At 38.1% G+C, this 12,728-nt stretch overlaps 1 protein-coding gene across 1 annotated transcript in view; it reads right to left on the bottom strand.

Annotated features, from left to right (window-relative positions):
- Nucleotides 1-10,840, bottom strand: part of ZNF326 (zinc finger protein 326) — a 43,329-nt gene extending 32,489 nt beyond the window's left edge. Inside the window, 4 exon segments of the mRNA XM_036026393.1 lie at nt 2,030-2,141; nt 2,237-2,272; nt 8,324-8,371; nt 10,668-10,840. Of these exon segments, the coding sequence (XP_035882286.1) occupies nt 2,030-2,141; nt 2,237-2,272; nt 8,324-8,371; nt 10,668-10,683 (212 nt within the window). The 5' untranslated portion in view covers nt 10,684-10,840.
- Nucleotides 10,841-12,728: the final 1,888 nt, after the last annotated feature.

Raw genomic sequence — 12,728 nt, 5'->3', positions numbered from 1 at the left:
AAAATTCATTTACACCATACTGGTTTGCACAGTTCTACTTTTGTTCACACTTGATTAGGGCTGGGCAATTCAACATGAGACCAGATAGAAAGCTACCTGAGTCAGTTTTTGCATATGAATTGAGGTAAGCAAAAGTTATCTTAAAAATCTGCTTTATAGCAGTTTTTCTATTTTATTAAAAAGGATTTGCCTGTAATTATTTAAGCCCAGCCCTAGTCTTAGAAAAAGTTATTTGCTGAAATTCACAAGCTACTCAAACTTTCTTTGAATCCATCCCTAATATTACAAAACAACAAAATATTTACAGTATTTTGGCTTTCAATAGGGACACAAATTAAAGACTACACAGATGTAGGCTATTTGTGACACAGGAGAGATCCTTTTGCACCCTCAGTAATCTATATCACAAAACTGCTTCACAGTTTTTATAGTATTCAAAATTTAGAGAAGTATCTCTGGTTATAAAATTTGACAACCTGCCAAACTTTGGCTAAGGTCAATAATCAATCCTCAGTTGCTTTTCACTTATAGAATAGTAAATCTAACAAATCTAGGATAAGCACATAAAATAGAACATAAAAGTAAAGAACCACCAACATATATCCTCTGCATATGAATTTTCAAGGCAGATGAGAAAGAATCCATTTTATAATGTCTTCAATTATTTGAAAAATTATTTCCTGGCAGGAAATTATCACATAAAACTACTCTAAAAAAAGGGGAGCACACAGTCTCCTCAAGGTTTTAATAGTGTCAACAGAAGAAACAAATCATCTTGCTTCTCACAAATCCAAAGTATACTTGATATCTTACAACATGGTTTTATAAAGTTCCACAATTACATGAGATAAACAATAACATCTACATACTTTATACATATTACATTTACAATGTAACAAGGCAATAACTGATATATTAAAACATTTGAATTTTACATTACTTCAATTATTTACAGATTGCTAAATAGAAGGTACTATTTACTTCCAAATCCTAGTAACCATATAAAAATCATTATTCTTTCCAACTACAGTTTTCAAAACATCTCTCATATAAGCAAAATTGTCATAACTGTTCCTTTTCTTGATTTTTCTCTACTATAAACCATAGTGGCACACTCAAAGCAGAAAGAAAAGTTAAGCATCATTTAGTCCATCCTTAAGGAATCCAGATCCTTCAATTTATGAAGAAGGACAATAGTTTCAAATGTTTCCTAACTAGTTTTATTGTTATTTACTAGGGATCTTTGTCTCAAAAAGTAGACCACCTTTGCCTGAAAAATGGTCAATCCTAAAGCCTGTAGTAGTTCAACTAGGTTTAAACTTTCCACGGTATCAACAGCAAAATATAAATACATTCTAAACTCTAGTGCATTAAACTAAGCAAAAAGTATAGTATTCATAGCTTAAATACAATGATCCTAGCCTACAGCATAAGTGCTTTTGGTGTGGGTAGTACCTGCCAATAAATAACCTAGACACATAAAGAACATTTTTATTATTATAATATGCTCTTACTACTTAATTTAAAATTAAAATGATAAGAATAGCTATCTTAAATGTTTCTTAGAAACTGATGTGGCTAGGCTATTTCAGTTAAACCCATTCTAGTCAAAGACTGTCCTGCTGCCTAACATAGCACCCAGCATTATGAAAGATTTTTCAGAAATCATTAAGAAAAAGCTTCATATATAATATTTCCAGTAACATCTTTATATCATTTGTTCAGGACATTATGATTGACAGGAGTTAAAACTAAAAGAAGTAAAAGAAATATTCACTGCTAAAGACAGAAAATCTTAACACTATTATATAGAAATGATAATAATTATCTGAGGTTCCTGAAATAATGTCTGCCAATGATTCTGAGATAATTTTTATAACCCTTAATTAATATCTTTAAACATTTAAGGTGATTATTAAATACCAAACAGTGAAGTTCAAGTATCATAACATGCCTAAAGAATTCTTAAATTAAACTATCCAGAATCTTATAGTCTTCTAATTATTTGGCCAAGTGATAAGCAATTTACCTGCTACCCCCACCACCACCACTGTGATTGTCCATGCCATATGACTGGTTTAGGTAGGAGTCCATGGATCTTTGACCCCCATAGGATCCATGGCCATAGTCACGATCCATCCCTATAAAGAGTTTAAAAAGAAAAAAATTAAATGATGCTCACCTTTACTGGCACTCAAAAGAAGAATTTTTAGATAAATATCCTTGAATGCCAGACCTCCATAAGATCCAGGGCCATAATCACGATCCATTCCTAAAAGAGTCAATAATAAAAGGTTGATAAATATACCATTCTATTTGGGAATCTTTGCATAAAACATAAGTTATTCATATTAATCATCTGAACAAATAATTCATCAGTAACATTAAGCTAAAGTCACACTACACATTTAAAAAAATGCAGCTGATAATTTACTGAAGATTCAAATTTGCTTTAGAAACCTAATGTTTCAAAGAATGACATTAGCAACTAAAAAGTTCTATATTAAAATTATTTTCAATTTAACCAGTATTTATTTGACTATCGTACTACCATAAGGCCAGTATTAGATACTACAGAGTACATATTAATAATAAAAAGTTACTATTCTCAAGAAAAATCAGTATTTAAAAATGTCAAAAGGGAACATTTTTGTTACAAATATAGTATTCTGCATCAATCTGCTCTCTAAATGTCTAACAGCCCAGAAGCAACCACATTTTCAATTAGCCAAATTTCAATTACCTTATGTAGTAATTGAGATAGCTATTTTTACAAAGTTAAAATCACTAAGTGGAGCCAATCTATGGTACTGTACCTGTAAATAATTACTTAACAAATATTTAAATCCTCAAATACTTTGAATAAGGTATATTGTAGGCATATATATTGTAGTAATACACATACTAAAAAAGTCAAATACAATAATACTAATATTTTATTATACTGCAATTCTACTTCTATTTCAACATCTTACATAAAAAATACAAGGTAATAAAATGAATTTATTATGATTATAAAAATGACAACATTTAAAAACCATTTAGAATGTGTTTCCTACAAAGTCCTTTAAAATCTGTCATTACCACCCTCCCCAAATTTTATACACTAATAAATGCAATAGTATACACAGAGCAATACCTTAATTTATATTTTTAAAAACATTAAATATATTTTGTACTTCCAGTCAAGATGGAAGTGTAGGTAGACATTCTTTGATGTCTTGCGCAACCACAGAAAGAATTACAACTAAATCTCAAAACAAGTAACACCCAAGCCCTGGCTGGTGTAGCTCAGTGGATTGAGCACGGGCTGTGAACCAAATGGCGGCCAGTTCGACTCCCAGTCAGAGCACATGCCTGAGCTGTGGGCCAGGTCCCCAGGAGGGGGTACACAAGAGGCAACCACAAACTGATATTTCCCTCCCTCTCTTTCTCCTTTCCTTCACCTCTCTCTAAAAATAACTTAAAAAAAAAAAATACCCAGAACAGTCAGAAAATCGTCCAACAACCAAGGATTTAAAGTCACATTCATCCAGATGGGAAGCAAGGGAGGAGAGGAGGAGGAACAGAGCCAGACAGAAAGGCAAGGAGACACAGTATGGTGAAGAGAGGTGGCAGTGGCAGTAGAATGGGCAAGGGCTGTCCCACATTCACGTGTGGTGGATAAAAATCAGGAGGGATACATTGGGAGCCAGCAATTCCAGCCCCAGGCTAGAATGCACAGCCCAGAGTTCCAGCACTGGAATGATAAATCTCCATAACTTCTGGCTGTAAAAACTAGTGGGGGTTGGGGCAGAGTTAGACACTCCCAGATTTTCAGGGAACTCCCCTTAAAGGGCTCGCAAAACATACGCAGACCAGCCCAATGGGGGATTTAACACCAGGGCCAACAGCTAGAAGGGTGTCAGTTGCATACAGGGAATGCATAAAGTGACTGGAAACGGGGTGAGTGCTCAGGAAACCTCAAGAAGCCAGGCAGAGGCAAAGTCCCCTCACTTAGCCCTCCTCCCACACAAAGCCACAAAGCCACAAAGCTACGAAGCAGTTTGCCCCTCCCTCACAATAAACTAAGGCTTTGCCCCCACACAATTTATAAGTGACTTTTCTATAACAGGCCATGCTACTAAGACAGGGAGTCATAGCAGCTCTACACAGAAACACACACAAGGAGGCTGCCAAACTGAGGAGACAAAAAAATATGGCTCAAATGAAAAAACAGAACTAAGAAACAGAAAAGAACTATGGCCCAAGAAAAAGAACTAAACAAAACGAAGATAACAAACCTAGCAGGTGCAGAGTTCAAAACACTGATGATCAGGACACTCAAAGAAATCATTGAGTACGGCAACAAAATAAAAAAGACACAAGAAGAAATGGTGGTTACAAGTGAAATAAAGAAAAATCTACAGGGAACCAACACCAGAGGAGATGAAGCCAGGATTCAAATCAACAATTTGGAACATTAAAACAAGTAAACATTCAACCAGAACAGCAAGAAGAAAAAAGAATTCAAAAAAACAAGGATACTATAAGTACCCTGGGACAGCTCCAAATGTACCAACACACAAATCATAGGAATGGCAGAAGAGGAAGAGAGAGATATTGAAAACTTCTTTGAAAAAATAATGAAGGAAAACTTCCCTAATTTGGTCAAGGAAATAGACATGCAAGTCCAGGAAGCACCAAACAAGTTGGATCCAAAGAGGACACCAAGACACATCATTATTAAAATGCCAAAGGTTAAAGAAAAAGAGTAAATCTTAAAAGTTGCAAGATAAAAGCAGACAGTTACCTACAAAGGAGTACCCATAAGACTGTCAGCTGATTTCTCAAAAGATACTTTGCAGGCAAGAAGAGACTGGCAAGGAATATTCCAAGTAATGAAAAGCAAGGACCTACAACATAGTTTACTTTATCCAGCAAAGCTGTCCCTTAGAATGAAAGAACAGATAAAGAGCTTTCCTGACAAGGTAAAGCAATAGGAGTTCATCATCACCAAGCCATCATTACATGAAATGTTAAAGAGACTTATGTAAGAAAAAGATCAAATCTATGAACATTAAAATGGCAACAAATTCACAACTATCAACAACTGAGTCTTAAAAAAAAAATCAAACTAAGCAAACAACCAGAAAAGAATAGAATCATAGATATGGAGATCATTTGGAGGGTTATCAGCTGGGAGGGGAATGGGGCAGAATGGGAGAAAAGGTACAGAGAATAAGAAGCATAATTGGTAGGTACAAAATAGACAGGGGGAGGTTAAGAACATTATAGGAAATGGAGAAGCCAAAGAACTTATGTGCACAACCCATGGAAATAATCTATGGAGATTGCTGGAGGGGACAGAGGTCCTGGGCAGAGAGGGCAAAGGGGGGAAAAACTGGGACAACTGTAATAGTATAATCAATAAAATGTATTTTCTAACCCGGGCTGGTATGGCTCAGTGGATTGAGTGCCAGCCTGCAAACTGACAGGTTGCTAGTTAGATTCCCAGTCAGGACACATGCCTGGGTTGTGGGCCAGGTCCCCATTTGGGAGTGTGCAAGAGGCAACCAATCGATGTATCTCTCACACTTCAACGTTTCTCTCCCTCTCTTTCTCCATCTCTTCCCCTCTCTCTAAAAATAAATAAATAAAAACTTTAAAATTATTATTTAATGGAGCAAAAAAGAAAACACAGAGACACTGGAAATACAACTTTCTTCCAAGAAATGGTGTAGAGAAAATTTGTTTCCTGGCATGTTTTCCAATGTCTTCATTTCAGTCGACAGAAAATACAATGCTAATGATGAAGTGTATTGTTAGCTTCACTTGATAACTACTTATCTTTTATTTCCTAAAGCCTACAGCACTCTTCCTCTAGATAGCCTCTTGACTTATATCTTCACCTCCCTTAAATATATGCTCAAATGTCACCTTCCCAGTGAGTCCTTCATCAGCTACTCTAAAATTCTTCCTCTCTCTCCCTCTCTCTCACACAGCCATCATCATCATCATCCTTCCCTGCATTATTTTTCTCCCTAGCAATTACCATCTTAAACATGTTACTTCTTTACTATGTCTACTGTACATTTAATCCTACTAGGCTGTAAGCTCCAAAAGGGCAGGAATATTTGTCCATTTTGTTCACTACTCTATTGCCAGCTCCTAGAATAATATCTGATATACAGCAGTCACTCAAAAAAAATATTTGTTGACCGAAATCAAATTATATCCCTGAATTAAGTTCCTCATTAATAAAATATAAATAACCCAGACTTCAATGTGTTGTCAAGCATTTGTCTTTAACCAGAGATGCATTTCACAATCATTCAGAGTACTTTTTCATAACATACACAGCTGGTCACCACTTGCCCTGTAAGTAAGATTCAAGGGAATCACCCTCAAATAAGAACCATTATTGGAACTAAAAAGAAAAAATAAAAATACTAACATTAGCGACAGAAATTTCTGAAGCTCTTTTTGCAACAAAAAGAGCTTGTACATTAAGAAAAATAAATTTTTCTTGTACATTAAGAAAAATAAAATTTCTTGTACATTAAGAAAATAAATTTTGGGGCCTGCATTTCAAAGTCCTGTATTTAGACATTAAATCCAACTCTTTAATAACTCCTACTAGAGGTCATGCATGACCTTCTGTCTTTCCAAATCACTTTCTTATGTAAAATCACTAGTCCTACTCACTTCAGTTTAAAATCTTGGATACATTTTTATTCATCCCTCTCAATTTTCTACTCCCTACTACTAGTTAGCCTACAAGTTCTGCTCATTTTCTCCTGAAATATCTTAATATTTTTTCCCTTTCCACTGTTATTTATTTGCACATTTAACATTCACAAATAATTTTACATTTTTACTCTTTTCACAGATTCATTATTTACAGGGAAGATCAGAATTAAAATGGAGCATTGGAAGGTTCCAAAAAATTACCAGCAGGGATGGTGCAGAGTATAAAGGCAAAAAAAAAAAAAAAAAAAAAGAATGAACAGAGCAGACAAGAGCAGTGTGTGGCCACTTCCTACCAGGCAGGAACCCCGACTTCCTTAAGGCAAAGCCTTTACTCTGTTATGAAATATCTTAATATTTTTTAAATTACTATCTTCACCTCCAAGTCCAGGGTCTTAAAATCATTATACCTAAATTTATGAAATAGCTTTCTAGATAATTTTGTAATTTGCAATCTAACCTACATGTGGATGAAAATTAAACTTCCTTTGGTAATTTTATTAGGTCACTCTCCTGCTCAGTAAGATATTTTTCAGCACTTAATAGACAGGGTGGGGCAAAAGTAGGTTTAGAGTTGTTCACATGGAAAGTAATACAATAATTAATAAATAATAATACAAGAATCAACTCTGTGCTTCATGTACTTACAACTGTAAACCTACTTTGCCCACTCTGTATATTGAATACTTCCTATACAGTGAGAGATTTTAGCCCACATCAAACCCAAAGCTTCTCTAAATTCTGAGAGATGAAAAACAGAAATCAACTGGATGGTAATTATTCCCATGAAACGATATAGTCTCCTTTGTTTAGTAGTACATTTGCCTAAGTTTTACTTTATGAATATATTATATTCTGTACAGCAATTGAATTTTGTATTTCTCTGACAATCAGAATTTTAATTCCACTCCCTGGGGTCCTTCGTGCAATACTTTTCAAAATCTCTTTGATTTGTTCCATGTTCTTTCCTGCATAATTATCCTGTCTGGAAGAGCCTTATAGTAAACTATCAAAATGATACCCAGTTGTTTTCTGCATACCTCTCATGATTTTATCTAACTCTGTAGTCACAACTCCAACATCATGCTTATGTTAATAAATAATCAGGCTTTTTCATGTGCTCCTCTAGGCAGTTCTTTAAATACTAACACATTTGAACACATTAAAGCAAGTGACCTCAAAAACAAGGTCAAAAATATTACAACAGAAGCAATATAGAACCAAGCCAATAATCCATTTAATCTACATTACTCAAACCAAAGCCTCTAATTCAACAAAAATGTCAGCCAGTTTCTTGTAACTCATCACTCAGAATACAGTCAGGCCTTTTGAAATAAATTAAAGGGATCGCAATTCAAATAAAACAAAGAGAGAGATAATATGAATGCCTTAACTTTTTCTAATCCCAAATTCCCTAATTCAAATACTAAATACAGTATGACAACATTAATCCTAAGAAGTGATACATCAAGAGAAAGAAAACACTGACTGAAACAAGGTAGGACTGGCATTTTACTCAGTACTTTATACGTATGAAAAGAAAAACTGAAATGTATCACTTAACATTTAAGAGCAAATGAAAAAGGATACTCACCATTAAAACCCTGATAAGTATTTCTGCAAGCAGAGTGTGTGTAACAATCTATGAAGACACATTAACAGAAAAGAATTAGTGCAATATTAGCAAAAATCTGAAATTACATACCCATCTATTTAAAAGAAACACAATATTTTTAAAAACTGTAACTCAATTATTCGCAAAAGTGGAGTGTAAATACAAATATTTCATATGGGAAAACATGTATCTCTTCCTCTTCACTATCTCCCTCAGGTTTATCATCCAAATTATGGTAATGAAAAAATTAGTTTAAAACATTTAATATATAAAAAACAGGCAAAAGAGAGGATCCAGTACTGATTATACAGACTAACAAAAGAGAAGGCAAATACATTAAAGTATGTATTAATAATGCAAATAGGAGGACATCTGAGAATTGATTCCATGCAATTTATAATTTTTTTCAAAGATAATATTTCTTTTATCACTTAATTTACTCTTAAAATTTCAGAACCTTATTTGAGAAATATATATGCTTATATGTTTGAGTGTGTGTGCTGTATCTAACCAGGATGTGACATAACCCAAAACCATATTAGCAATTTCCCTGTCAAAACTAATTTAAAAATTGTCAAAGTCTCTAGTTAATTTTTCTAATAAATACTGAAAGAAAGGAATTTAGTTTTGATACAACAGAATCCAGCTCCACTACACAGGATTAGATTCAGTCATATTTTTAGTCAAATACTATCCCCCAAAATATAGCGATGGGGTGAAGAGAGGGCATGAAAGAGGGAATATTTTACCATTTACACTGTTTAGAATTGTAGGCACATGGTGATAATAAAAAGCAAACATACAGTTCTATTGTTTTTCAATTCTCTACAGAAAATGGATTCCCTTATGTGTGACGGGGCCACTTTAATTGCTCCCCAAGCCCTCCCCCACCTTAGTATCTTCCTCTGTACCTTGGGTGTTGGTAGTCATCAAACTCTGATGTGCAACACAATAATACATTTTTAAATTTAATTCCCAACTCTGGCATTTCAACTACTCATACACTCATACATAGTTTAAAAGTATCTATATCAAAATAAGTCAAAGATCAACTAAAACAAAAACACCAGTTTGTGCTACTTAATAGCTGACCTTTCTATTACAAAGTAACTTAAAAGTATCCACAAAAGGGTTATACCAGTCCATTTTTATTCACTTAGACTTGGCAGAACTCTTTGTGGCAGAAAATCAAAGATCAAAAGTTCATTTATTAACAGTCACATGCTGAGATCATACCACATTCAATGTTAAAGTGTTGGGTTTTTTGTGTTTTGTTTTTTTTTTTTGGTTGGGTTAGAGGCTAACAACTAGTTCTTAGTGAACTGTTTTATTTAGAAATGCCTGGTTACTCAAGATTAAACCCAATTTAATCATTTAAGCCCCCTTTCACGTCTCCCTAATGCAGTCATTATACACTCATTTTCTCTTGATACCAATCCCTATGAAAGTTGGGCAAGTTTCAAAGACAAGGTGAAGACCAAATTATTTTACTTTGGGAGCATGTGAAAACGGTTCGAAGAACTGGTGTGAGAGACCGCTGAAAGATACTACTGAAATGCAGTTCATTTAAGCAGTAAGTCCTAGCCAGGCGGCTGCGGACAGGTCTGAATCTGAAGGGCATGTGATGCCAGAATTCTAACTTTAGTCCCCTCCTTACACAACCCAGAGAAAAATGCTTTGGTTCGGAGCTATTTCACTAGGGTTGGTCGACCAGGTCATGGCGGTGGGTGAGTATCTCAGTTGGCTCACCACAAATATCTCACTCTCCAATCCGAATATGTAGATATCTACCTACGCTTATCACTTGGAGACGCCCTTTAAACTCGCCCTAAACTAAGACAACCAGAACTATCACCGAGTACAAGCCTCTAAAACTCGTCCCCGGGGCTGAGGATTTACTAAACGGACGACCTGCGTGGCTGCCTCGTGCGGGGGGTGCAGGCCGAGGGAGCAGAGGCCCCGCTCGCCCCTCGGCCCGGCACCGGGAAGTTGGGAGGCGCCAGGTCAATCCTCACGCACCCGGGCCGAGCGCCGCGGCCGTCGCGCTTGGGCGCGTCCTTCCCCGCCCAGGTCGGCCCGGAACTCCCAGGTCCCCGGGCACAGCGGGCGCCGGGGGCGCGGGTGGGATCGGGGCGCGCGGCCCCCTTGGAGGCCGAATCCCGACACTGGGCCCGCGGCTGGCTGGCTGGCGGGCGGGCGGGCAGGCGGCCTCCGGGCCCGCAGAACAAAGCCCACACGGCCATCTTGAGACGGTAAACAGACCCCCAGCGCAGGCCACCCGCCTCCTTGCCCACCGCTGCCACCAGCCAGGGGCGGCGCTTACCGTCCTCGAAGTCCATGGCGGAGGCTCCGGGCCGACAGCCTCGGCGGCACTGGGCTGAGTGGCGGCCGGCAGCGAGCCTCAGTGGCCTGCGTTTCCACACTACTAGTCCGCGCGACCGAAAGCGACGCTACCGGCCCGGCAGCCTCAGGCCACAGTGAGGTTGGGGGTGGGGCCGGCCGGCGCTGCCAGTCTCCGTAGTGCGGCCTTAAGATTGGTTAACGTGGGCTAGTGGGCGGGACCTCGAGTGGGGGCGGGAAGCAGGTCCGCTGTCAAGCTCCCAGGTGCTGACCCTCTTAGAGCCTCAAGGAGGAACCTAGGTAAAAAACTGGAGCGCCGAAGCTGAGTGGGGTCGCGGGAAAGCGAGCTAGGTTTTCTGGAAGGTAAGGCTGCGGCCCGCCATGTTTGATCCTGGCAAGAACGAAAGGATCTGGTTGGAATACCTTCCTCCTGCCCAAACTGATAAACCACGTGCCGACCTTTTGCTTTTTATTGGCTGATCAGAAAAATGTTAAATTTCTTGGCGTTTCTGCCGTGAAGACACAGAAGTCCGAGACTTATTTTAGAGAACTTTGTATGCAAAGAACAGGTTGCTAAATTGGAAATAATTATGGAAATAATTGGAGGCAGGCTATTACAAAGTTCTGAATTTTAAGGTTCAAAATAAAAAGGTAGAAGTTCACAGGGAAGATTTTTGGCCTTAGTCATCTAGAACTTAAAGGACAACCACGTGCTAACACACACAAATACTGGCATTGTATTATTGCCACTTTGGAAACAGTGTTAGGGGCAGTGGGCAAAGTTACTCACCCGTGGGGCGATATGGAAAAACACAGCTGTTTAGTCATTCAGACCGTGAGCGGCTGGAATTCCAGGTGAATTGTTTTTGTTTTTGTTTTGTCCCCCTGCAGAGAGCATTGAATTGATCACAGGATAAGAAACCATGAATCAAACCATTTGATCTTCAATGTCCAAACAGTTACTGGGACCAAGTTCCCAGAAGACAGCCTCTGGAAATAAGAAATAAGACTGGAGGAAAAACTCAGAGAAAACTACCATGTGCTTTACTGTCGCCCCAAATATGGGCAGAATATTCTTTCTTCATCCCTTTCCTTCTGCACCCAGATTGATTGACTGAGTTTTCCACCCTTTTCTTGTTCTCTTTTTCTCTTATACTTGTTTTGTATTCACGTAAGTGGAACCTGTTGAAAACTGAGCTCATAATTTCCCTCCTCAAACCTGCTCATCTCCCTTTGTGCTTTCATCTCCATATGTGGTGTCAGGAGCAGCCACCCAGTAATCGCAGCCAGAAGCCTGCAACTCGTGCAGTCAGGACACAGCCCTCCAAAACGCTCCCACACTCAACCCATACTGAAGTCTTTCATCTACTTACCACCTCATAAAATTTCTTAAACTTGCCCACTCTTCTCCATCCCCATGACTACTATTTGAGTTAGACTCTCATTTCTCTCCAGAACTATTGTTGTAGCTGCCTAATTAATTTCTCTGTCCTTTGACCTTGACATTCTCAGGCTCCTCAGGGCTGCAGTGATCTAAATGCAAATCTGAACATGTCCTCATGTGTTTCTGTCATAGATTAGGTCGAGGCAAAGCTCCTTAACCTAGATAGCCACTGCCTGACCTGCCATCTTCCTATATCTCTTCCTCCTCCTCTCTCCCATACTTTCCCTTTTGATCAGCAATTTAAGCCACTTGCAGTTCCCAAAACACCCCTATATTCTTCCATGCCACTGAACTTTTGCTTATGTTGTTCCCTCTGTTTTGGAACACTATGTGGTTAACCGTAGTCATCTTTAACACACAACTCAGGATTTACTTCCACTAAGAAATACTTCCAGATCCCATCCCTGACAGCCAGGCCAGTTTTTCTCAAATACTAATGTGCATATGATTCAGCCAGGGATCTCATTAAAACTCAGAATCACATTCAGTCAGTCTGGTTTGGAGCCAGAGGCTCTGCATTTCTCATGAGTTTCCAGGAGATGCTGCTGGTGGTGACCAGACCATACTTGGAATAGCAAGACCCTAAACTCTAATTATTTA

Source organism: Phyllostomus discolor, chromosome 5, assembly GCF_004126475.2.
Source record: "Phyllostomus discolor isolate MPI-MPIP mPhyDis1 chromosome 5, mPhyDis1.pri.v3, whole genome shotgun sequence".
NCBI lineage: Eukaryota > Metazoa > Chordata > Mammalia > Chiroptera > Phyllostomidae > Phyllostomus > Phyllostomus discolor.
Note: the sequence above shows the minus strand (reverse complement) of the source record. Positions and strands in the feature narration are given on the sequence as shown.